This window comes from Pseudopipra pipra, chromosome 3 (genome assembly GCF_036250125.1).
Source record: "Pseudopipra pipra isolate bDixPip1 chromosome 3, bDixPip1.hap1, whole genome shotgun sequence".
NCBI classification, from domain to species: domain Eukaryota; kingdom Metazoa; phylum Chordata; class Aves; order Passeriformes; family Pipridae; genus Pseudopipra; species Pseudopipra pipra.
The window spans coordinates 7,597,756-7,623,647 of record NC_087551.1 but is presented as its reverse complement, the minus strand read 5'-3'; the positions used below and the strand labels follow the sequence as shown (position 1 = coordinate 7,623,647).

At 40.3% G+C, this 25,892-nt stretch overlaps 1 protein-coding gene across 1 annotated transcript in view; it reads right to left on the bottom strand.

The window, feature by feature from the left end:
• PCSK2 (proprotein convertase subtilisin/kexin type 2) overlaps positions 1–25,892 on the bottom strand; it is a 102,632-nt gene that overhangs the window by 53,861 nt on the left and 22,879 nt on the right. The window contains 1 exon segment of the mRNA XM_064647592.1: positions 29–142. Within this exon segment, the coding sequence (XP_064503662.1) occupies positions 29–142 (114 nt within the window).

Here is a 25,892-nt window from a genome sequence, read left to right as displayed (position 1 = left end):
ATCACTGTGATTTTCTTTCAAAACTTACCAGGTACCATTGCTTTGTAAATAAAGGGTCATTCATGTTGATGTCAATGTCATTGATATCTCTATATCCTCTCTTCCTTCTGCTGAAGCCCTCCTGTTGCACAGCTTTCCTCACCTGGAAGAGTTAATTTTTACATCTTTAGCTCACCATTCTTGACCATGAAGCTTTTTTAGTCTTTCTTTCATGAGAGATAAGGGTTATGAAATCACGCTATTTGTGTCTGTGTCATTCCTTTGAAACTTCTAAACTGGCGATTGATTTCAGTCAAAATTCACAAAGAGGTAGAGAACTCCAGGACTACTGCCAGCTATGAGGGAAAGGGACACTCAGAGTGTCTTATCTGAAGGAAAGCTACAACATGAGCATGTTTTAGACACCAAACAATCAGTGTAAGAGCAAGCCCCTATCCAGGCATCATTATCATCATCAATTTTCTTGCCATACTTTTATTTTTCATTGCCACCGAAATAGAACCTAAAATTATTTAACTAATTCCAAATATGCCACAGTTCCAAGCTGCAGACATTTGGTAAAATGAGGATGCAGGTCTCAACCGCATTTTTACTTTTTAAAAATTTTTCTCCACGGCATTATCAAAGCATTAGATAGCCTTTCCTGCCAAAGAGGTTTGCTAGGAGAAAAAAATCTGGTGGTGTGCACTTTCATCATACTCCTGAGGCTCTCAAAAATGTGCCTTGAAAGTGATCTTCTTTCAGGGATTATCCTTGCAATATAAAAGTGATAAATAAACACATTGGCAAGAAAAACTACATGGCAAGAAAGCCACTAAACTGATCAAACTGGCTCTTTTGTAAGATACAAAAATACAGATTATGAAACACGAGTAGCCATAGTTTTTTTTAGAAATCATTTGCTTTATGCACAGCAAATCCACAAAACATTTAAGCAAGCACTGTAGAAAAAAAAAGAAGTCAGACACACAAATATCTTTGGAGACAGGAGCTTCAAATGCCATACTCACCTTACTTGTACCCATGCAAAAGAGCATTTCTAGAGGAGACTACTGAATGGTTGTAATTGGAGTTGTAACATGTACTAACATACAGACCTTGTAAAAGTGCTGTCAAGTTTGGCATACTAATTTTGTACTCTTCAGCCTAACATCTGAAAACAAGGTAGCATGAAGAGTCCCAGCATTTAATTTAAAAAACAAAAAGCAAAAAAAATCTAGCCTTCTTGATCAAAGAGGAGTGCTTAAAACCATAAACTGAGTACACCTTGAGGTGCAGTAAGAAGGCAGTAAGCCCCCTAACATTTCCTTAGGCATGTTCTTGAAAAGAATGCGTGGTTATTAAATAAATCTAATAACTCGGAGAACCTTTTCTACCTTTGTGACTTTGGCATTTCAGATTAAAAATGCGTATCCAGGAGTTACATCACTGTGTCACAGCAACTCATATATACAGTGTCAGTCAAAATCAACAGAGGAGAAATTCATCCAAAGGCTAAATCAGATCTTAGGTCAGTTGAGTCATTCTTGGACGTGTCTTTCTGTCTCCATTAATTAAAGCAGGAGCCTTAAAAGACAGTGCTCAGTGAGGTGTCTAAGGCAGAGATTAAACTGGGATCTAACTGACGGGGGCTGAAAGCTATTTTCCTCAGAGCTGTATTGCTTCATTATAACCCCAAAAACCTAATACCAATTCATAGAGAGCAGGAAGGGGCACAGTGTGCCCTGAAAAGTCAAACGTTTCTAACAATCTACTTGTATGAATTTTAACTTCTTAACTAAAGATAGCAAATGGTAAAATATTGAATTGGTAAGTGCTTTCTTTTATATGTGTGTTCACATATAAAAGTTCATTAAAAGTGTAGCAGATTGAAAGTAAAGAAAAAACCTAACATAAAATAAGTTGGGAAGAGTGACTAAGTGACGAAGCAGGAGCCACACTTTGTGTGCTTAGTGGCGCCAGGTAGCTGTGCAGAGCAAAGAAAGGTATAAACCACAGTGCTTGATACCTCTAAGATAAGGCTCAGTGATGCCATGGAGACAACAGAGCAATCACCTGTCATTATGCCTCCCTCCCTCCCTTCCCACCCCTGCCTCCCTGCTTGCCACTGCAAACCTCGAGCTGTCACCACAGAAGATAACTAGGAACAGAAGCCAACCTTCATTCAGAGGGATGCCAGGGAAAAAGATTTCATGTATTCGTGCTCCCACACGAGTTTGCTGGCTCTGCAGGACCTGCTGCATTAAGGCACTGAATTAGGGTTTAGTACAAAAGGATTTCTACTAATTAAAAAGCAGTGTGGCGGAACCCTGGCTTGTCTTTAAGACAACCTGGAGGAAAGAGGGGGAGCAATTTGCAGAAATAGCATGGGCTGGTTTCCCTCTTCAGGATCATCTCATTTGTCTGATTTGTTCCATCTTCACAATAAAATATAATTTACTTTTCTATTATATTACATTATACTATAAGTTCCTCAGACAAGGAAATGTATCCCTCAAAGAGGTATAACCTTCTCTGAACTGAAACAACTCAGCAGGCTGTTTTCTGAATGTTTCAGTCAGAGAAAGGGCATACAGGATGTTACCATCCACAGATATAACAGCCTCAGAAATTACGGGCCCTCTTTTTCCACTATAGAAACAAGGGGGTTTTCATCACATTTGCAAATGACAAATAAAATCCAAATCATACAATCAAATTCAGAAAAAATTAAGCATTTTTGTCATGAAATAAACTGAAAGGTTTGGGTAAGGTCCTGGTAGCTTCTCACATCAAATTGCCTCATTTAGTTGCCTTGTAGGAAGATCTTGGCCAGCACGAGGTAAGAACTTACATTTCTCCTCATGAAGACGTGTACAGAGAGCATGTAACATCCATACATTCCAGAAAAAAAATCCCCAAAGAACAAACTTGGAAAATAATAATGCAAATCCAATGATCTGAGCGGAAAACTGCTCATTTACTGCTGCAGACAGCTGACTCAGTAAAATCCCAGTCTTCTCACCAACTGGGTATCTATATTAGAAAAGCAGTATTTTTTCCAGAGCTGGGAACTCATGCTTTCATATCTAGTCTAGATCAGGAGAGGGATGCATCTGATTCTGTTTCTATTTCTTGTTTTTCTTCTTAAAGAAACGTAGGCTTCCCCATGACATCAATAACTAAAATGCATTTAAGTACCACATCGGAGGTAAAATGCTTCAGCAACACATACAAGAGACAACACCTCTGCATGTCCAACACTAGAAAAGTATTGGAAAAGATTCACTTCTTGTAACAGTCATAATCCCACCTACTTGTATGGAGTTCAGACCTGGAATCCAGCCCTCAATCCCATGCACCATATAACCTCATGACATCTTTTAAATACTTGTTTCTCTAACTAGAGCAGGAAAAACAGCATTCATAAGACTCAGGCTTCTGATAATAGTCTCTAAATGATTCAAGCCTGTGAAGCATGATACTTATTAGAGCCTAGTGAAGCAACAAGATTTTCTTACTAAAATACCATGAATTTTACCATCTCAAAATTAGGCTTATTTATCTACAGTAACAGCCTTTTGTTTATTTCATTCTTAATTAATTATTCCTTTTTCATTAGGATAGAGGATGAAGTAGAGATCAGAATCCGAGCATCTACTTTATTAGCATAGGACTAAATCATGAAAAAGTTACTAGCCGTGTTGTAAGTAGGTAGCCCATGGATGATAAGATCTTTACAAGAAAAAAAAGGTTCAAGTATTGATTTTTAATATACTTGTACTTATGCATGGTACATGAAGTCACTCAGAGGATAATAAACCAGCAGGATACCGATGCAGTACAAATTAGCAAAATAATCAATTGACTGCAATACTGCTCTGGGAGGGCCAGAAACCACAGCACTGTAACTGTGCTCCCTGCTCCCATGAATGCCAAGATAATCAGCTCCTCATTTTGATGGAACAGGGTTAATTGTACTGGTGAGCTCCTGCAGTTAAATGACTCTGTTATACTGAGCATAAATGACAGATTTACTAAATTATACCAGTGGGTGTACAAAAGTACAAAAGTGGAACAGTGCACACAACCCCAACCTCAGAAATCAAGAACTTCAGAACAGGAGAATTTGGGCCAAATTCCAGAGGAAGAAGGCAGTCCCAACTGTTGACATCTAGTAGGCATGTTTGTCTTCTTAAAAAAAAAACAAACCAAACATATAGCCATGAGTTGATCAAACAAAGGAAGTCACAGTTCTTTATTCTCTAAAATCTCAGGATCAACACAGGTCTGTTCCTGAAAGTGAAGTAAGAAGTTAGAAACTCATGGCCTGTATTTTTGGAGAAGTCAGGCTGGTGGTTAGACTTAGGCCCCAAAAATTGAACTGAAGACCAACATCCCTTGAAGGTGGTTTGAAACAGCGTGTCCAGATGCACAAAGACATCATCAAAGAAACCACCTTCAGGTAGCAGAAACCTGTCCTGACTTTTGGTATCATTAATTTCTGATATCCAAAGAAACATGGTGGCAACAAAAGAGAGAGGCAAAGAAGTTAAAGTGAGCCTGTCATATGCACAGCCAACTCTTTAAAAAGTAATGAGAATGGGATAGCAGGTACATACAACAGCTTTTTGGGGTATTATCCAAAAATGACATCCCCCTGCTTCTAAACCTCATGAAGAGCTAATGAGTGTGTCTTTTTCATCTCTGATTTCTTCCTAAGCAAACAAAAAGGCATTTAATTTTACTATCCACTCCATCCTCAGAAAAGATGTACATATTAGGGAAATACAATGTCAGAGAGTAGCACCTATCTCACATTCTACATTTTTGTTAAAGCCACAAAGTAACTGAGTTTTGTGTGACTCTCCACCACAAAATGAAAGGAATAACATTGAAGCTCCTCACTAGCAAAAATAAAGTACAGATCTACTTGAACTGTAACTAAAGTCAGATAAACCAAGCAAAACTGAAGCACTTTGAAATGGCAAAGGAGACAGCTCACTTCTATAACATGTGGTGACGCTGCTCAACTCCATCCAGCCAATGCAACACAGAAAATTGATGCCTTTTGTTGTGACATGGCTGGATCCATCTACTTGAGTTCAATCTTTCTGAGCCTGTTTCATGGCCTAGAAAGAATGAGCACAGATGTCAGGGGCCTTGTGAGTGTCGCTGACCATCCAATACTTACTAATCAAATGAAAACTGCTCCTCTTAAGCAAGCTAATGACTTTCAAAGGCTCTCATGGATCTCTCCACACCTAGCAATGATTTGCTAAACATAGGTGTTTCTGGAGGATTATTCATAAGAGCTTTCAAGTGCCTCTTCTACCGTACCCATTAATCCCTGGGGACTGTTCTGCACAGGGACTCTTGCCCGAGGATATCTTGCCACTCCTCGGCAGGTGCAGTTAGAGCCACTACAGCAGAGACGTAGCAGCTGTTAAAGCACAAGTCCTTAGAAACTTCAAAGTTTATCAACACAACCTTCCCCACCACTTCTAATCAAAGCGCAGAGGAAGAAATTCTTTTTTTTCAATTTAAAAATCTCTTTCCATAAAATACTTGCATAACTCTTGGTTTATATGCTTTTAAATGGCTATTTTCATAATGACAAGCAGAGACTGTATGAGAATTGCTTTGGTTTCTAGGAAAAGTAATGTCCCCTTAAAATAGATCCCTTTATCATTGTTTTTAGCCATCCCTCTACCTTGCTGTTACTTTTTTGTTTTGTTACTAGTTGCAACAGAGTCACTGGGTATCAAGGACCTGCTGGGGTTTTTTGCTTATTACACTTGGATGTTCTGGACCACTTCTAATTTTTCACTTTCTCTAACCAGCCCCATTTGCCTGCCCAAACACTTCTAAGCTTACACAGACCAGCAGCAGATCCTAAAGTCTCTGGACACTTATGCTGTCTCCAGTCATCCCTCTTGGCATGCCTTCTCATTTTTACTTGACTTCACCTTGTGTTCTTTGAACTATTTTTCTATCTCTCTGGATTTGGTATTGCAAAGTATCACACTTCCAGGTGAACAGAACACGGACAAACAATGCATCATAAACTCTAACAAAAGACTTACTGATTGCATTCCACAGGAAATCCTAGCATAGCTGGGACTGCTCATTAACTTCTCTGCAAAAATTCACGGAAAATCATAAGACCAGAGGTATGGCCATTAAGGAAACAGCCCCAGAAGTTCATCATCAATCAGACAATAGTAAAATATGAAGCTGAACAGCTTAAGCTCAAAGGTTCCACTCAAGCATTAAACTTTCTTGATGGAAACACAATTTAAAGGACTCCGGATTCAACCAAGTTCATATGTTTTTAAAAGAATATGAAAGAACTGACTTGCTTCTGCCTTGTTTTGTGACCTTTTGTTTTCCTCATATTAGTTCAGTGCTTGGTAAATAAGGAGCTTTCAAAAAATAAAAGAAGGGGAAAAGAAATCAATATTTTTGTCCATTTAGCAGGCCTCTCACAGTTCAGTGACATTCAGGAAGCAGTGAGTAAAGAGACAAGGAATCAATGTGTAAGAGGAGGCTGCAGATCATATTCAACCTGCTCAGCTAAGCAATCAATACCTCCTCTAGCTTCTACTTTGAAATGCAAGTGAGCTGTTCAGACTGAAACGTAAAATGAATGCTGAGCACGGATGGGTTGCAGTGGAAAAAATGCCAATTGGATAAAACCAGAAATTTTCACAGGATCATGCCCTCTTTGACAACATTTTTTTGCTTTAGGATAGAATTTATTAAGGGGAAAGACTAAGACAGAGAAAAAGCCCTGGATATCTTGATATGCAGTGCACTGTCTCAAGAACAAGCTTCACACTTCTGTTCTCTCCTCAGTTTGGCATGAGGGACATATCAGGATCTACACTATCACAGGTGCTGGCTATTCTAGGAACTCTGTTTCCAATTTTTTTCACCGCTTAGATGAGCCAACACAAGAGGATGAGCATTTCTGAAATCTTAAGATACTCCCAAAGGAATGAAAACCTGCTTCTTATTCTATATAACGACAGAAGAGACAACATCTTATTGCAAGACAGCAGAAAAAAAGAACAGTTAGTTACAAAATCAACCATCTCTGTAAGAACTAAATTCCCTGGAAATGGGCTATAACCACATCTCTCCAGTAGATCTGGGGAGCCTGCAAACCACAAGGACACTATATCAGCAGCCTGTGGGTAAATTTTGCACTTTGCTGTCTCACCAGTCACATGGGTCACAGAAATGATCAGCCTCTCCAAATCAATCAGAATAACCACCCCTCATTGTGGATATAAACAACAGCATGCCTGGTGACAGAAAATTGGGCCTCATGCATGTAGGGCATTATCAACTGCAGATCCTCCCTTCTTAGCTGCAAAATTAGTTTCTGCAAGTCAGTTTTCCCTTCTCTTACATCCCTCTGCCACATGCTGCAGGCCTTTCCTAAATCACCATAGTAGGAAAAAAACCCTTGCCCTCTTCTTTCTCAATAGTAAGTCTTCTCATGAAGCGATTTTCTCTTATAACAAAGGCCATCATCAACCTTTGAGGTGACAACCAAAGTAGGTCTAAATTACATTCATAGCCTCTCTGTGGTATAGAACGGTTTTAGTTTAAATGAAAATCAGGCCCAGCTCATCTTTAAGACTGCAAACCTTTTGGCTATATCTGTGCACAAAGAAGAAAGGTGCTCACGTGATGCTGAATCTTCTAATTTGATTATTCTCTCTGTAACATTTGTGACTGTTTTTTATACCCCTGGGCAGTTGGCCAGCAAAGGACTTCCCTCCTACTTCACAACAGCTCACTGGTCCTACAAGGAGATATGTACTACATAGGCCATTCTTTATAAAACCTCCTTTTAAAAGATTCCATTAGTACAGTTGCTGCTTCCACACAAGCGATGAATATCTGATACATCCCAAGAGAACAGGAGTGCTCACAGGCTAAAGATTCCTCTAACTCTGTTGATTTTAAGCTAATTTATTTCACGAAGCTAGTCTCCAGATAAGTGAGGACCATGAGAAAATATCACTTGGAGAAAAATCTGCACAGTTTGGTTTCTAAGGGAAGACTCAACTGACAACTAAACTTTTTACTGAAGTGCACCTTGACTCGCTCCAACATGGAAGAGACTTCTTGTAAATGCATGAATATTTGTGCTAATGCTCAAACACATTTGAAGTCATAAAGCATCATTTGTAGCAGCTTTACCTCTAACTTCATATATTCCCTTTCCCAAGATGCCAATTTGCTCTACAGACATTAAGCGTACTCTGTATGGACACACTGGAAGTGCTTCACAAAACACATATGTAGGTCTGCATCATCATTTAGGAAACTGAGTCAGCAGAGGATGAGACTTTAAACTAAGTCTGCAGCATATGCTGAAAATAGACTCCCTGATCTCCAAAGTGATTCTGCACTTAAAAACTGCCTTCTGTCCTGTGCTGTAACTCATCATACTTCCATTTCATTCCCCACAGCCTCCTTCCCACTCAAATGTCACCTAATAGCTCATCACTCGCCTTGAAACATCTGCTTGGAAAAATATAACACGCATTTTCGCTCATGGAATTACTGGCATGGATTATCCCCTTCCTGTGTTACAGTAAATACACCCTAATGTCACACGCATTGAAGAGCTGCCATGTCCTTCATGTAATTTATTTTGCTCTCTACTTTTACTCTTTTTCTAAATACCTTCTGAGTCAAGAAACCAAACATATTTATGGAGCTGCCCCCCAAGCCTAATGACAGCTTTCAGTCATGGTAACCATGGCAGGAGCTGTTTGGGACTCCCCTCATGCTGTGGGACTTAGAATAAAAGTTTATTTCAGCTACCTCTGCTCCTTCTGAGCAGATGGACACCACTGGATCCAGTGGTAGCGAAATATTTTCACACAAAATTGTTGCCAGAATCTCAGCTAAAGAACAGTTTCTCAGAATAAAAATTGTATCATAGGTCTAGGAAGGAAGGTACTCAGACTAATGTCAGTGCTGCTGTCCTACAGGCAGTGCATGAACCAAGCTGAAAATCAATCTAATATAAATTAAGACATTCTGAATTAAAAGAGTTATTTAAAACTGGCTGTGGGTCCTCAAAACCTGGAGTCATGGGGTGACAGTGAAGAAAATGTTGGCTTCATCAGGCAGAATCTAGGCTTTCTCTAAACTGGTTTCAGGAAAGTCATAAGTGCCTTTTGATCTCTTTTTCCTGGCTGCAACGCTGTGAGCGCCCTACAGAACACAAATCTTCTCTTTCGTAACCTCTTCTGCACTGTCATTGCTCAATACAATTTTTCCTTTCCCTGTTTCTTCTGCTCTGCAAGCAAATGGTGCAGTTTGAAACTGGGGAGAACACCTCCCAAAAAGGCATCTGCTTTGGCCAATGTGGAAGGGAGCACCTCTGCCCAAGGAGAGGAGGACACCACAAACAGCCACATACTCTTCCTCCAGCAGCTCCTGCAGTCTGACTCAGATCCCCACTGCACCACGCTGGTAGGTTCCTAGCATGGATTACTGCTCACTGCTGTCAACACCTCCCAGCCAGGTGGTAATGACATCTGCAGAAGGCCCATTTCGCTTTAATAAAAAGCAAAGCCTGCTTTTACAAAGCTGCCTGCCTGGAGTGATATAGCAACAACTGCCAAAAGAATCCAAGCTTATTCTAATATTTCACACCTGTAATACTTAAAAGTTCAATGTTCACATGAGTGGTAGTGATATATTAGCGAGCCTTTCTTGTCCATTTTTAACACCTTCAGAGCTCTGTTGCTATCGCAGTGGAGATGAGAATACAGAATTGCGAGCCACTGACCTTCCTAAAGTGCTGTCTAGTGGGAATTACATGGGCTGTACAATGTCTTCTCTCAGGAAATTTCATAACTAGAAGCCAGACACAAAACAGAAGCCAATCTTATGACAGAGGGAAAACTGCAATTATGCTGCTGCTCACATTCACATACTTGCTCATGCACCCAACAGCAGAGTAGCTGTTTATAGCACAGCTACTTCTTTATTCTATTACCATAAATACACTGAACAGAAAAGACACTGGAGCTTGCTCCCATGGTTGCCTTTCTCAGCCCAGTTGGAAGCAACTGATTATTTATATTGACCAGGCTGTGCAGGTTGCAATTATGCTTTTTCAGTTCTTTGATTCAGATGTTTATGGATCCCCATCACAAAATATGTTAATAAAATCAGCAGAGGGTTATGTGTCACTGCTGTACAGCACTGGGTTACCAGAGTAGAACTGCCAGGGACAGGCCATCTGCCACACAGGAAGCATCAAAACAGAGTCATTTCTAGAAAACAATTTCTGTATTAAAAAAGGGGAATAAGAGATTGGTTTGCAAAAAGGAAAGAAATAGCTGATGTCCTATTATTTTGGCCTTTGTCCAAATCACTTTTTAATTTGATACTTTTAAAGGACTGAGCTTGATCCTTGTCAAGACAATGCTATACATCAGAATCCTTAATTTTAATATTCAAATGTTATCTTCCAATTCCAGCCTTGGAGCCTGCAGAGTGCAGTTGCAGAGCTCATTGGTGCCCAGCACCATGGCAGAGAGCACAGCCAGGGCAGAGATATCCACATCAGGACACTTTCCCCACCTCATCCCAGAATCTGGCTGTTATCATGTGGCAGGAAAGCATCCTTCTGCCCCTGAACTCCTGAGCTGCCCAGCGCTTGGCTTGGGCAACGTACTGAACACACATTCCCCCAGGCAAAGCCTGCAGCTCTTTTCTTGACAACAGGGGCACCAGGTCATGAGCGATTTGGCACAGGAATCACATCTGGTATGAGACTGTAAGCAGGAGACTTAACACAGAGCAGTGGTGGGGTCAACAATGCAGGGAGAGATGCATAGAGCTGGTCCCAGCAAAACAGAGCACATAGAAAAGGAAAAACCCGTGAAACTGAGACAAGTACTAACATGCTCAGTTTATCCTAGATGACACTGTTCTCTGTGACAACACAGAAACATGGCATCCCCCATCCCTGGAAGTGTTCAAGGCCAGGCTGGACGGGACTTTGAGCAACCTGGCCTAGTGGGTGTTGGAACTAGATGATCTTTGAGGTCCCTTTCAACTCAAACCATTCTGTGATTCTAAGGCATGGAAGTGTGGTCTAAGTGTTCTCTATCGGTTTTCTCTGCACCTCCATTAGCAGAGAGGCTTTTTACATCCCTGCCCATGTTTTCCAGCAGCCTGTCCCACTGGTTGCTGGCCAAGCCTCTCTGCAAAGCATGTCTGCACAATTAAAATTCTTTTCAAAAGTCTTAGAAATGAAGGGATTTCTGCCTTGATTTCAAGGGAACAAGTCATCTGAGTGGTTCAGATTTGTCACAAGCCCCTCTATTTATCCACTGCCTAAAGCAATGTAAAGTGGGCCCTGAAGACTACAAAACTCATTATTAATTGCAGCTGCATGTGCACTAGGCAGGGATTTTGGTACCAGAATTTTCCCTAGTTCCCACTGGATCAGAGCACAGGCTGGTTTAAATGCAGTTATAAAATGATCATCCTGTTGCAAATTCTTTGAACTATCACTGCTTTTTTTGGCTAGGAAGGAGGAAGTATCTTTTCAGTTCAGTTATTAGCATAAAATAATTAGACTTTGGGGTATATTTTGCTCCCAGTGCACATACATAACTTGCATTAATATTAATAGGGACTTCTCTATTCACACTCATTGAAAGGAGCCTGTACCCAAGGGGACTGAGAAAAGCAAAAGCATATTTAGGGTTTAGTCTGTCACTGAAGATTTCCATAGATTCCTATATCCTCATCATACACTTCTTTCCCTTTCTAGTTTATTTCCATTGAGACAAATGTTTAGCAAATCATGGAAGGAAATAATTTGCTCAGGATTCTCACAGCAAGCAATCAAAAATTATGCACAAATTACATGAAAATCACTCTTTGTGTCCAAACTTTGAGACCCAATTCATGTTACGGTTTCCACAGAGCAAAAATGTAACAGAAGAGCTTTCCTCATGAAACTGTATTTCTTTGGTTTGAGAAGTGATGAATCTCTGGTTGACTCTAACAGTGCCTGCAGCGTGCACATTTAGGGGCTCTTCATATTTCCAAAAAGCCAGAGTTAACCCATGTTACAGCAAGCTCTGAAGAAGCGCCTTGAGATTACCAGAACTTCCCAGAGTAAAAAAAGGGAGATTTAGGAAAATCTACTACAGCAGAAGGATTGATTTTATGGCGGTTCAAACAGATGCCTAAATTGGGATAGTCTTGCATGTCTCGGGCAAGACTCTTTACTGTGTAGGGCATCTCATCATTCCTCACTTTTCTTCCAGGAAGGTTCAACTCAATTTAAGTTATTCCCTCTTGTTTCATATCGCCACACGCCACTCTGGACTGAATTGCAAATGAAATCAGGGAAATGCTCTAGCTTAGAAAGAAACTTTTTAAAATTCAATCAAATTCCCTATCCTAACACCAGCTATCCCTGCAACAAAAAAAGTGTGAATGGTGTCAGAAGAACAAACAGTAAGAATGGGAGAAGCAGAAATGCTTAACTCAGGAACACCACGGAGAAAAAAATCAGGTGAACCACCACAGTGGAACAACAGTGTATGTTTGGTATTAAGCTTCTTGGCTGAGATTCAGTTTTCCAGAAATGCAAAGACCCAGGTTCTACCTCCTCTGGCCCAGGGGTAAATACAGACTTACTGCATTCATTTCAGTGAAATTACTTCAGATTTTCACTGCTGCAAATTGGAGAAACGTCTGTCTCTTGTGTTTACTACCATCCCTGTGAGGAAAAAACACTGCTAAAAGCCTCCCTCCAGTTGAATTCCAGTTCAAACTTGCTGAACTTGTGAGGACAAATTATTATTCTTTGCTTCAGGGGAGAACACCTGTTTCTGAAGAAGTAAGCAAATCAAAATATACAACCTACTAGGTGAGGAAAAGACACTAAGATATTGAGGGGGAAGGAGTAATCAGGGATGCCCGGAAGAGGTGCATCCTACCAAGACAGAGCAGCATGCAGAGCTTTGAAAATTGGTACATTCAGGCACTTCAAGCAGCAAGGGCACATGGACATGACCTAGAGACCTCCTAGTGCAGAGAGGATGAAAGCATAAGCTCCTCATACCTTACATGAGTGTGTAACTGAGGTCATAGTTTGGTCAATGATGAAGAAAGCAGATGTTTATTTTGTCTTTCTTGAGATCTGTTATGAAAACAAAGTCCTTGAAATGTACTGTGTTGTTCAGAAAAACTTATTTGAGGTTCTTACGGAAAATAGGGCTGAAAAGAAAAAAAAACACTTTTCCTGTTGTTAATCTTCACAAGAAAAAACAAAGGCAGAGCTGAATAAAGTTCTCTCCTATTCCCCCTTCATATGTCCCCTCTCAATTTAACCTAGGACTTGACAAAAAAAACACACATAAATTTCAAGCAAATTATTCATCATGTTTTTCATTAAGATCACTAGCTCCTCTAGTCAGGCTGAGTAGGCAGCTGCTGTTTCAATCAGGCAAAACATATTAAAACAGGTTTGAAATCACCTCACAAAAGGGATAAAAACTGTTTATCATTTTACTTCCCATCTCCATCTGAGTGTAACGCACTCAAAGATAACAAAACCCTGGCCTGGAGGCGTTGCTGCACTTTGGGATCGGAGCTAAGATGCCTTGTCCTTGTGTTCTACTTGATGCTCCTGGCAGCTGGGGCAGGAGAACTGCAAGGAGCTAAATGTCAGACACCCAGGAGAGCTCCAGTTTCCATGAGCAAATATTAAAATAAAAACCTGCAACACCTACACAACCCTAATTGCTAAGAAATCACTGATACACCTCTCTGACAAATAAGAGATGTACCTTCCCCGGCTGATCAACACAAGTTTGGGGTCAGTAGTATGGTCTAAAAAGTTGGTCTAAGGAAGTACAAAGACACACAATTCCTCAACTTCCTGCTTCTTTTCATCTGAAAATACAAAGGCAAGAGGCTGTTGGATTTTACCTTCTGAGAAACACTGCATCTGTGTATTTTAGATACATAAACTGAAACATGTTCAGTCAAATAACTTGTGCAAAGTTTATACAAAAAGTGAGTTGTTCACTGGACAGCAAAGAATGAAACAGTAAAATAAAAAATGTTACTTAGGTTACAGTCTCCTGAGCACAAAGTCTTCTCCCTCAAATCTCTATTAACGCCAGAGAAGTTTTCTCCATCTGCTGCTGCTGTTACCCAGGATGAAGAAGCACCTGGGGAAAGCTGGAATGAGCCATGGGGAAGCAAGGACAGGAGCAAAGGCAGGACCACTAGTACTGGATTATACCCAGGGGCAAATGACTCCATACAATTCTGCTATTATTTTATGCTTAGATAGCCTCTAGCACAGTAATTTCCCCTGAGCCTCCAGATCATGCATGAGGAAACACTAAACGACAACAGTAATTACAGTTTAAGGTTACTGTCCTTTGTCTAAGTCTTCTGGGCTTCAGAGGATCTGTGCTAATCTCTGGGGTTTTATTTTTTCCCCACTGTTCTCATCTCAGTTTTCTTATTGCCCAGGTGTTATAAAGACTACAAATGGCTATAATCCAACCTCTTTTTTTTTTTTCATCCAGACAGTAAATTGGCCATCTCAGATCTACTTCCACTTTTGCTCTGCTTTGCCGTATGACCTTTTGGAAAATTTAAAATCCTCTTCCTCCCTTCATTTCCAGCACTTGTGAAACACACATAATCCATATTTGAAACACGCTTTGAAACCTGTAGTTAAATATTTAATTTATTAAATACTGTAAAAGACCAGACATTATTTCAGATGAACAGACAGATCATTTCAGTGGCAGATCTGCAAGTATGAAGTCACCAAAGCAGTCCCTTTCTCACTGTTTTCTATTTTGTAGGCAGGCAGAAAGTATTTGGGAAGATTTATTTGATTTTCTGGCTCACACTAAATTATTCAGTGTTTGCAAGTCAGGTAGGTAATTCACCTTGCACACACTTCTCAAGTGCAGTGCTAGTAAGGAAACCACGATGAATAGATTTTTCTGACAAACAACATCCTCATGTAAACAGCTGTCCTTACAGAAATACATCCTCTCCTTATGCAAAAATGTTCAGTATTCCACAGTGAATGGCATGACACCAGCAGATGTCAGATTGACTCATTCTCCTAAAAGCAATGTCCTTTTTCATACATACCTGTCCATATGGAATTTGCATTTCTTTCATACATTCCAACTTTCTTCAAAACCTCACTGACACATGAAAGTGAAAACAATTCATCATCAGACTACAAATTCCACTGAGGCTGCATATGGTAACGCTGAAATGAAACAAAAAGCATTTTCTTGCTATGGCAAGTTGCTCACCGCATACAAAGTTTTCATCCTTAAAGATGACTACCCAAATCCAATCATTTCTATTTTTATAACACCTTTTCCAGGTTTTTCTCCAGTTAGTTTACAGGAAGTAATTAAAAAAATACTATTTATATCTTACCTTCTGTATATCTCAAATGAACTACTGGGGTTTTTTTCAGTTTTCAATTAATTATATTCTATGGGCAAACTGCTTCCTCCTTTGGAGGACTCAGCTCCCATCACCTCCTCAGAACGGAGTTCAAGATGTCAAGTCTGCTCTTACAGAGGAAAATCTCAGCCTCCTTTAATGCTTTTAAACAAGGCAGGGTGAGTGGAGCTCCCCTGGATTTGTTTGTGAGAAGCTCTAATCCTCACAGTGGCACTGCTGCCTTTTAAGTTTGTTCTTAGCCATTTAGAATCAATTAAGAAGAGCAGTGAAGTGAGCAGTTAGATACCCATTTCTATGAGCAGGAGAAGGCTGGAGTCCTGGCTGATCATCAGATCCTTGTTTCAGAGGTTGTCTTCCACTAGCTATTTTTCCTTGCAAGAAACATATTTTTCACATTGTGGAAACTGGAGTCAGACCTATGGAGATCCGGAAATAGGATGTTCACTTGGAAAGAAACAATGACACTGAAGAAAACAGTCAAAAATGACCATGAAACAAAATTTATAAGGTTTCAACTGAAAATGCTAAACGCTTTTTTCCTAAATAAAATTATTTGATGCTATAAAATATTTTTTTGTGATTAAGTATTTCAAATATGAAAATGTAGATTCTATTTATTTGTGATTCTATTTATTTGTGATTCATTATCAGAAATATAATGAGTTGAAGTCTTAAAAATATTTTTTCTTTGGGAAAATAGTAATTTTAGTTACTTGTTGTTTGTCCAATGAAAAAATTTTCATTAGCTTTTCTTATAACATGCCCTGCACAACTTGGGGAAGGACCCTTGAGATTTATGGGACATGTATATGGTTAGAACTGGAAACAAGGAAATTAAAGGTTGACATGGGTGATTCCCTTCCTCTTTTCAGGAAATAAACAGTCCAATAGCAATCAAGGGAATTATTCCAAGAAAACCTCATGTTCCAAAACAAATAAAACATATTCCAGTGAATGTTTTCCCAGGAGAGCATCACAGTTGAGAAAGAAAAACAGAGCAAGCACTGTACAATTAGCTCAGTTATATCCTGACCTAAGAGAATTAGCATTTTTGCCCAAACTCTGCCAGAGATCTTTGTTGCCCCATGGTAGCAGACCCAGTAGATGCATGAAGGCTTTACAAGATTCAGCTTGTCTGGAGTTAGAAATAGAGTAGCTATAATGGTACCTATGAGGAATCTCACATTTTTAAGTCACTGTGTAGTCACTGACCAGACTGCTTTTTTTCCAAAGCCCAGAGTAGCTGGAGCTGACAGCTCCTCCAACTCCTTGTTTTGCCAGGAGAAAAATGCCTCCAGACGCAATAGCCCTGACTTTGGTGGAACCACAGGGAGGACAAGAGTGATTCAGAAGCTCTGCAGGGCAAGGCTGGCTGAGTGCCAGGGAAAGCAGCAGCCTAACACAGAAGATGGGCTCAGCATTGAATTTATCACATTTGCTGGATGACAAAGCCAAGTTAGATGGCAACAAATGTAATCGATCTCTCAGACTCCAAGACAAAACACAGGGCATCTCCAAGCCCCAGTGGCTTATTCTATTTTTCAGGTTCTTGATGAGGATACATCCAGTGCATGTGGACTTCCTCCAAAGAAAAGGGATAGGAATGTGAGGAGCTGGCAAGGAAGAAGAGAACCAGGTATTAATGTGGAGCACAGCACTGCAGTGTTACATAACCTAGAGCCCAGTTTAGTGATGCTGCTGTGAGACCAGGAGCATAACAATAATAATTTGATCTGCCAGGTCTGGTTCTTCTGTGAAGACTTCACATCTGCAAGGCTCATGAATCCCTTACATGTACTCCTCTGTATCAAGAAAGATAAAAAGGATGAAGACAGATTATTTACATTTAAGAAATATTAAACCTACACATAATAACAGTGTATATCTTACCAGCACTCAGACAGTGGATGGCTATCAAAATATAACAAAAAGCTGTATCTTCACAGAAATATGGTCATTCAGCTATCACTTCTTATAAACAAAATTGTAATATTGACCACAGTCCATTTATAATAGTATGGGACTTACACTCTACAATTAATTAGGAAAATTATGTACCATGAAGATGTTTAGGTATTTCACAGTGCTTCGTTCTACCCAGTTCTGTTCTCTCCCTCAATATGGAAGTTCAAAAGTCCAAGAAATATTTATTCAACTTCACTAAACCATGACACACGTATTAGCATTTTAATTACCATTGGCTATTCTCAGATATTAAGAGGCACCCATTTGGCTAAAAAGCCATGTTCCAATGCAGCCTCAAACAATTACTGCAGCCAACTCCTCAGAGATAACTTCAATCTAAACCTTTAATTTATTTCCATTGTGTCTCTAAATACTGCAAACAACTTTATAAACGCCTTTTTCTATTCACAGAACACATAAGCATACAAGCAATGATTTCTCAGATGTATTTAAAACTCTTTGTTGACTTCTGGGCTGTTGAGTTGGTGGCAAAAAAACCCCCAACCCTTAATATTATACTTAAGATAATGCATACACACTATGAAGATCTGGAAACACAGAACGCTTGTAGCAACAGTGTTTTGGAAAAGGCTGCAATACACCAATAGACCAAAATGCTGTTCAGAAAAGACTCATCAAATTTTAAACAGTAGAGTATGTTAAATGGATGCAATACATAATATATTTATTGTGTGATATAGTAGCATATGCCGTTGCACCAATTCTTTTAGCTCAAGTCTCTCAGCAAAAAGGTGATGGGGCTTTTAAAGTCACAGCCCTGTAACACAAGCCCTTGCACAGCATGTTCAGATAGCCCAAAAAACTACACTAAAAAATATTCCAGCCTTATGTTGTTATTGATTTAACTGTACCCCCATTTATTTACTGTCAATGTCATATATGATAAAGGGTTCTGGTCATCTCACTGTACACATAAGAAACCCAGTCAACTGTTTTAACAGTTGATTTTCTGAAGACAAGAAAGAAGAGAAATAAACTGTCATAAATTTATTTTGTTTCACTCTAGAGCTACCATCTCACAGTCTAAAATACATGGGCATCATATACTATCAGGTACAATATATTAACTAATTCTATAATCTTCTGTTATATGTCAAACAATGTATTTGCAGTCTTTCAAAAGGGTTTAATGCAAAGGCAGTTTTCCAGTCTCCATATTTTCTGTTAGGCTTTGAGATTTGCCAAAAGAAAACTCAAAAATTTCTTGCATTGTTCCTGAGGAAGCTTTTCTAGCATAAAATTTACTCGTACTGGAAAAAATAAAGTACATCTGAAGACACACATTTTCTAAACTGAAAGTGAATGTAACTTTGAAGATGAAGGAAGGATACTGAGGTCCTGGAGCAGGTCCAGAGGAGGGCAACTAGGCTGGTGAAGGGACTCAAGCACAAGTCCTATGAGGAGAGGCTGAGGGAGCTGGGGCTGTTCAGCCTGGAGAAGAGGAGGCTCATCACTCTCAGCAACTCAACCTCATCACTCTCTACAACTACCTGAAAGGAGGTTGTAGCCAGGTGGGGGTTGGTCTCTTTTCCCAGGCAATGATCAGCAAGACAAGAGGGCATGGTCTCAAGTTGTGCCAGGGGAGGTTTAGGTTAGATATTAGAAAGAATTTCTTTACAGAAAGGGTGATCAGACATTGGAATGGGCTGCCCAGGGAAGTGGTGGATTCTCCATCCCTGGAGATTTTTAAATAGAGACTGGATGTGGCACTGAGTGCCATGGCCTAGTAACCGCAGCGGTAGTGGATCAAGGGTTGGACTTGATGATCTCGGAGGTCCCTTCCAACCCAGCTGATTCTATGATTCTATGAACTTCCACCTGGCAGTCTGAATTCTGTCATAGCTCTAATGTTGTTGACTTGGTCACTTTTGAACCCCCACGTATTTTGCCCTCATCAAGCAGAAGTGCTCCCAGGTCATAACTGACTCTTCCAAGTCAACCCCAGCTGTCCTGAACTAAGCCCTGGCAAAAGAAAGGGAAAGGGCCACCAAGGATCCAGTGACAGCCCAGAGAGGGCTTCCCTTCTTTTCACCAACACAGGCTGCAGCTGGTTCAAGCTTCCCAAGGCAGAAAGGCATGATTATCATCAACACTACTCCTGTGGATTCCTGGATTCAGTGAATGCTGAGACACTCATGACCTCCAGTGACTGTTAGCTCAGCTCATCAAAGTACTGCATTCCTTTTTCAAAACCAAACCAAACTAGTCTCAAACCAAAGTAAACTTCTGCATCACACTGGGTTCCATGTTAATTCAAAGTCACTGGCCTACACTGTCCATTCTTCTCTACCTCCTACTAACAAAAAACCCCAAACCATGTATTCTCTGCACTGTCACTGATTGTAATATAATATTAAACAGACCCCTCTGAAGATCCAAGGCTGGAAACTGCACAGACAAATAACAAAATCAAGGCCTGCTCCACAAAACAGAGACTCTATTCATCAGGCAGGAAACAACAGGGAGACAGGAAAAGGCAGAGGGAGACTGAGGAGATGCTGTAGTCAAAAGAACAGACATCAACAATAAAGCAGAAAACTTAACTAATGCCAATTCACAAATTCACAGGCACCAGAGCAGAGGCTGAATGTGGTCAGCTGTCACAACAGGTTTTTGTAAAAGTACTGAACTTCCACATGGTAACAAGTGGTTTTGAGGGATAAAGCTCATTCTACTGCCTTACCCCACCTTTCCCCAAGCGTCACGTTCAGCAGTACGAAAATGATGCAGAATGTGACAGGAAGCAACTTCAAGAGGTCACCTGAGCCATCCCAAGGTTGCAGGGAGGAATCAGCCACATCCAACTCAGCCATGATCACTGCCTAACCTTGTCTTAAAACCAGTGAATGTGCGGACTCCCCAGCCACCAGTCGCACCAGGACTCCAATGCCATCACTACTTTTGGTTTTGGAAAATTCTGCAAGAATCTGCACAGCACTGCCTTTGCTTATCAGTAGCCAGCAGTACATTCACTTATATTTTTTTCTAATAGAAATAGTTTTACCTTACACTGTAATTTCAGTTATACATTATTTTTATAAAAGGCATTGTATGTTGGAGCTTGGTGCTGTTTTGATAGTCTGTTATTTTATTGTGTGCAGCTAATGGTGCTTTTTGATATAATACAGCTATGAAAGATTTCCAACATTCTTTAACATTGATGTTGATGGCTTGGGGTTTTTTCTTCCTATCTTTCTAGCAACAAATAGAAATAATAGATCAATTAAGCTGAGCTTTTACATTGTGCTGGATATACTTGCATTTGCTCCAGGAGCAAATTATTTGAAATATTTAATGTTCCATACTCAATAGTGTTGTGATATTTTACTTCAGAACTGTATTGTACATCACAAATACAATATACCTGTGCAGTCCAAATACAAGCCAGCAATGCCACACTTAGTATGAGGAATTTAAACTCAGAAACTGTGAAATTCTTCAGCACATGCTTAACACACTCACACTGCAGTGAAGCGGACTACCACGTCAACTTAAGTGACATCTTAAATATCTGAGTAACTCTAGGCCTCATTATTTTTTTATTATCACAAAAAGAGAGTTCTTTTTATTCGTATTACAGAAACTGACTGTTATATAATAATTGTGATATCTCAATTATAAGAGCAGCTAAGTACTTTACAGCTGGAGCCCCTGTTGGTCAATTAAACAAAACACAGCTGGGCAGGCTTTCCATGAGGAGTTAGACTCCATCAACCTTTGCTGGGCAGGTGCAGAGTCTACAAAGGCCAGGGACAACAAGAAATAGGACTCCCTCAGATTCAGTTTTCTAAAAGCAATCACAGGTAATTCAGCAATCACTATCTGCAGTGACAACAGCCATGCTAGGGGTATACTGGAGTCATGAACCAAACTCATTGAATTTCTGACATATTTCTTTCATTATCACAGAAACAAACAATTTCATGACCTAAGGACTAGTTTATCCTCTGCACTCCGGAGGCACAGCAACAGCCCCTTACTTCTGTCTTCAGTGCAAGAAAGGCGAAGTAGTGGGAAAATATTTTTTCCTGACTTACCAGACACCTAAATCTCCTCTTTGCAGCCCTGTTGATTTCTTGTCTGGAATGACACAGTTCATACAACTATGAAGCATGTTTCCTACAATTACTTATCTCTGCCTTTCTGGCAGTAGGACCCTTTCTCTTTCTAGGTCTGAAACGCAGCTTGAATTCCACCGTCCCACGAACTGAACTCTAAGTGACCTTTTATTTAACACTGTGCTGTAATCTCTGCTGCTTCTTTCATCTTATCAGATAATAGTGCTCATGAACTTGCACATTTCAAGAACCACCCACCAGCATCTGCAAAGGGTCTAAATATCATTAAGAAAAAAAATTTAAACATTAAATTCTCTCAGCAATTAGACATACACCAGATCAATTATCAGATGATATATAGCTGTTAGAGTTTCCTCAAGAAAATAATCTTTTTTTTCCTTTCAATGCTTGCCAACTGGCTCCATTATGAATTAGAAACACCAAATCTTCAAAAAGGGTCCAAAGCTGTATGGGAAAGCAAAACAAATACAGTTCAAGATGGTATCAACCTGAAAAAGTTAGTAGTACAACTTTGTACTACTGTGTGAACTGGAAGAGACTCTGTGAACTGGAAGAGACTCTTGGAAACCCTTCCTCAAATACACTGGATAAAGCATAAGACAACCTAAACCAGAAACAATAACCCAGGGATCCATCTGTGGAAGTCACTGTCTGTTTTCTGCACAACATGCTTCATTTTTTCAGGATGACTGATGACAGTTCCTATTTGGTAAACAGGTTGCCAATGCAGCTTCAATGAACAGTGTGTAGGTTTGAGGGTGGTTGGGGTTTTTTTCCAGCATTGCAAAGAAGACATTTCCCCTAATGAGTTTTCCTTGGCTGTTCAATACTTATTACAGGTACTTAAGCAGAGCTTTTATTACCTAATGTTCCATTTCCTACCAAAAGGATAACACCAATGCTCATGTAATGTTGCCCTATAGTCTCATAAAATTGATGGCAGCTCCAAACTTTTCCTGAGCATAATCCTACCAGCATGCCAGCCCATGACAGCAGATATTACAGCAAAATGCTAAATAGACTTCACTGGGAAGTCAGTCACCTCTACCATCTGCAATTTACATAAAAGAGCGGAAAACATGAAGGGCTTTTTGTCCTGCCATTCTCCCCTGTCTCTTTATCCTAAAGAACACATCCATAACTCCCTGCCTGGCAGAGAACTGAAGCCTCCCTGAAGAGCTGAGAGTGGCAAGTCTTGGGCATTACATTCATTTGTGTTTATCTCTACAGTGGTTGGAAGATTTGTATGACTCTGGGGTCACTGCTGTGGTGAACTGCACAGAAACTAAGCCCTCTACTCACAAAGGGAGCCAACAGCATGATTACAACAGGGCACTGGCCCTTTTTTTTCCTGCTGCACCTTTGCTTTCAGGAGCAAACCAGTGTTCTTCTCAGAGGGAGGAAGCACCCTGATACACCTTCCAACCTTTGATCAGAAACTTACCGAGGAATGAAAGTCACCAGCACTGGTCAGGAAGTTGAGAAATCATTACGTGAAGCATGGGAAGGAGTAAAAATGACAAATATTGCCATTTTAATAAAAGTAACTGTAAATAGCTCTTATTGCTATGCTCCAGGGACAGAATGTTGCCTGTCTCCAGTAACAGAAGGCCAGAGAAACAAGTTACACATCCAGAGCAATTACAGAGGTCTGATCAAAGCTGCAAGAAAAGCTCTGACAGCTCCTATCCCTTGTATCCCCAGGTCACTGCACTCTACACTGGCTGAAGAACTGAGGAAAATTCAGTTTTCCTGATCTTATCAGGAAGATTTGCACTTTGGCAAAGGGGAAGATCTATGCTGCATCTAAGGGAGTGAGGCAAAAGTCTCCACCTTTAACCCAGCTCAAGCCTGTCATTAACGCTGCTGAAAAAGGTACTGAAAGTTGATTCACATTGCTCTGCCATCACTGAGGGCTGCTGCTTGTTAAGCAGCTGTGTTCCTTCTTCTCAAGCTGCCATCCATTTCTCTTTCTGTTAAAGGTGACCATGGATGAACTATCAAGCTCTGGCACCACTTGGCTGCCCCTTGCCTGGCATCAGAGGACAGTTCTGCCTTCACAGGTTGCAATGGTCCCATCACAAACAAGCCACCCACGTTAAGGGGGCATGTGAAGGATCTCAGGTGACGAAGGATATGGGAGATTTTGATTTATTCAATTAAAAGCTTAGATCCTCTGCATTTACAGTCCCCTTTTCTTCCTTGTCCTATGAGACAAGCAGTTTATAAGTACTGTTAATCATGGTCACCTACAAACTAGCCCTAGGAAGAAGTCTGTATCCACCTCCCCAGACTCCTGTATCAGCACAGATATCAGCCAAGTCTCTCTTTCTGCAGAGTAACAACTGCCATCACTGGGATGTTTATTTCCAAAGAAGTCATCATCTAAGTGCCAAACTCACTCACTCTCACTGGAAGATTTTCATTTCACCTTCCCTCCTCCACATATGTATTTATTCCCCCAACACCAACACAGATGCACTCACATAAGTAATGGGACTCAGCTCTTCTCTGTATATTAAAGCCTCTTTCTTGAGTAGGATAATCTTGGCAGCTGTCTGACAAGAGAGACTGTGTGGGAAGAAAATGGTTTTATCTAAAACTTGAAAGAAAGCAAAATAATCTTCGAGAGAACAAACTATGTTTCAACTCTTGCTCCTTCAGTGGAAGACTATTTACTAACAGAAAATATCCACCAACAGCAATACAAAAAGTATTACTCTGAAAGGTAACATAACCACCGTGCATTTTTTCTTTCCTTTTACTTATGTGGCCAGTTTTCAAAATGTTTGTTAATAATACAGCTGAGGCCACAGCTGCATTAATAACACAGAAGGCCAGAATGTAAGTCAGTTTTGAAAATCAAAATGTAGCAAATCCTGTGGATTTCTTTTCTTTTAGCTACAGTGGAGCAGGAAGTGTTTCTGCTTCCCATCCTGCCTCTACTGTACGAACAAACAAGACAATATGGAGTGTCTCTGCATTTCTGATTTACTTTTCCATGGCGATCACATGATGAAACATACCACTGTCTTTCGTTATTAAAAACCGAGTTTGCTCTTGCAGAAGCTGTATTTCCCCTTGCTCACAGGGTAGACTCTAAAGATCACTTTGCTCTCAGGTTGTGTTGTGACCTAAACTCAGGAGGCAGCACGTTTGAACGCCCTGTTTCCAGTCCCTCCAGCCCATCCCTGTGCTGCTCCATGTCCCACTCAGTATATAGGCTCCTCCATGCCCAAATAAGTCAACCTTCTCTCTGACTCTGGGCTCTTGTTTCAGCCTGTCCCACTTACTACTCTCCCTTCACCTTCACATTGATGTCTCATCCCATCCTACTCTGGCTCCTCAGGGCTTTATGTCACCCGAAGCCCCTGCCCCTATTGTCACCTCCTCCCAGCTGTCTGTGCCCACAGGTCATGGCAAGGACAAAGTACAGCAGCTCCTTAAGTGAAGTCTCCCAAGGCCAAACAACTCTAACAGCTGACCTTTTGGTCTGAGACATTTCTGCTGAAGCAATTAACAGATAAAGGCAGACAAAAATGCAATTTCACATGGAGGATGTTGGAGATCTTGTTGCTATGTGTTAGCTTATTAAGAACTCCAGCTTAAATATGTAAAAATCTTAAAGGGAACCCTCCCCCCAATTTATCTGGCACCAAAGGTACATAAGCTAAAATGGCAAAATAGAAATGCACCTGGAAATCATGAAACTTTGCAACTGATGCAAAAGAGTCATTCATGAGCAAGTCCTGGAAGGTTCTCTGTATGTCAGAGAACGTAATTCAAATAACTAAACAGTCTCCATTTGAAGCAGTTCAATTCACTGTAGCATTTGCCATCGTGACAGGACAGTACTGACAGAAAAAGCCAAGGTGCTTCACATGCCTGCACTTTTTTCTTGAACAGTTCAGTAGCACAATACACCATGTGGTACCATTACAGGTGCCTTCACCTGCTGCCAGGACTGCTTCAGGCTTCAGCAACACAAATGTATTGAATACTGTGAAAACCATTGTATTTGAGACTGTTCTTCAGAACAAAGATTAGCTCTTGCTGGATCTCTAGGAAGGAATCTTAATGATGTTCCATTTCCACCCCCTTGACAGCAATGATGTTTATCACACAACTTCTGTATGTGTTTAGTGTGTCTCCAAATTATTTTGGTCAAAACATACAGCAAATTTTACACAACAAAGCATTTTTGAGCATTTTAAAAGACATGCAGAGCATGGAAATGATGCAGTAACCTGTTTACACAGTTCTCTGTCATCTATCTCCCCAGACTCTTGAAAAACTGACATGGTTCCTTAAGGGACTTGCTTGATT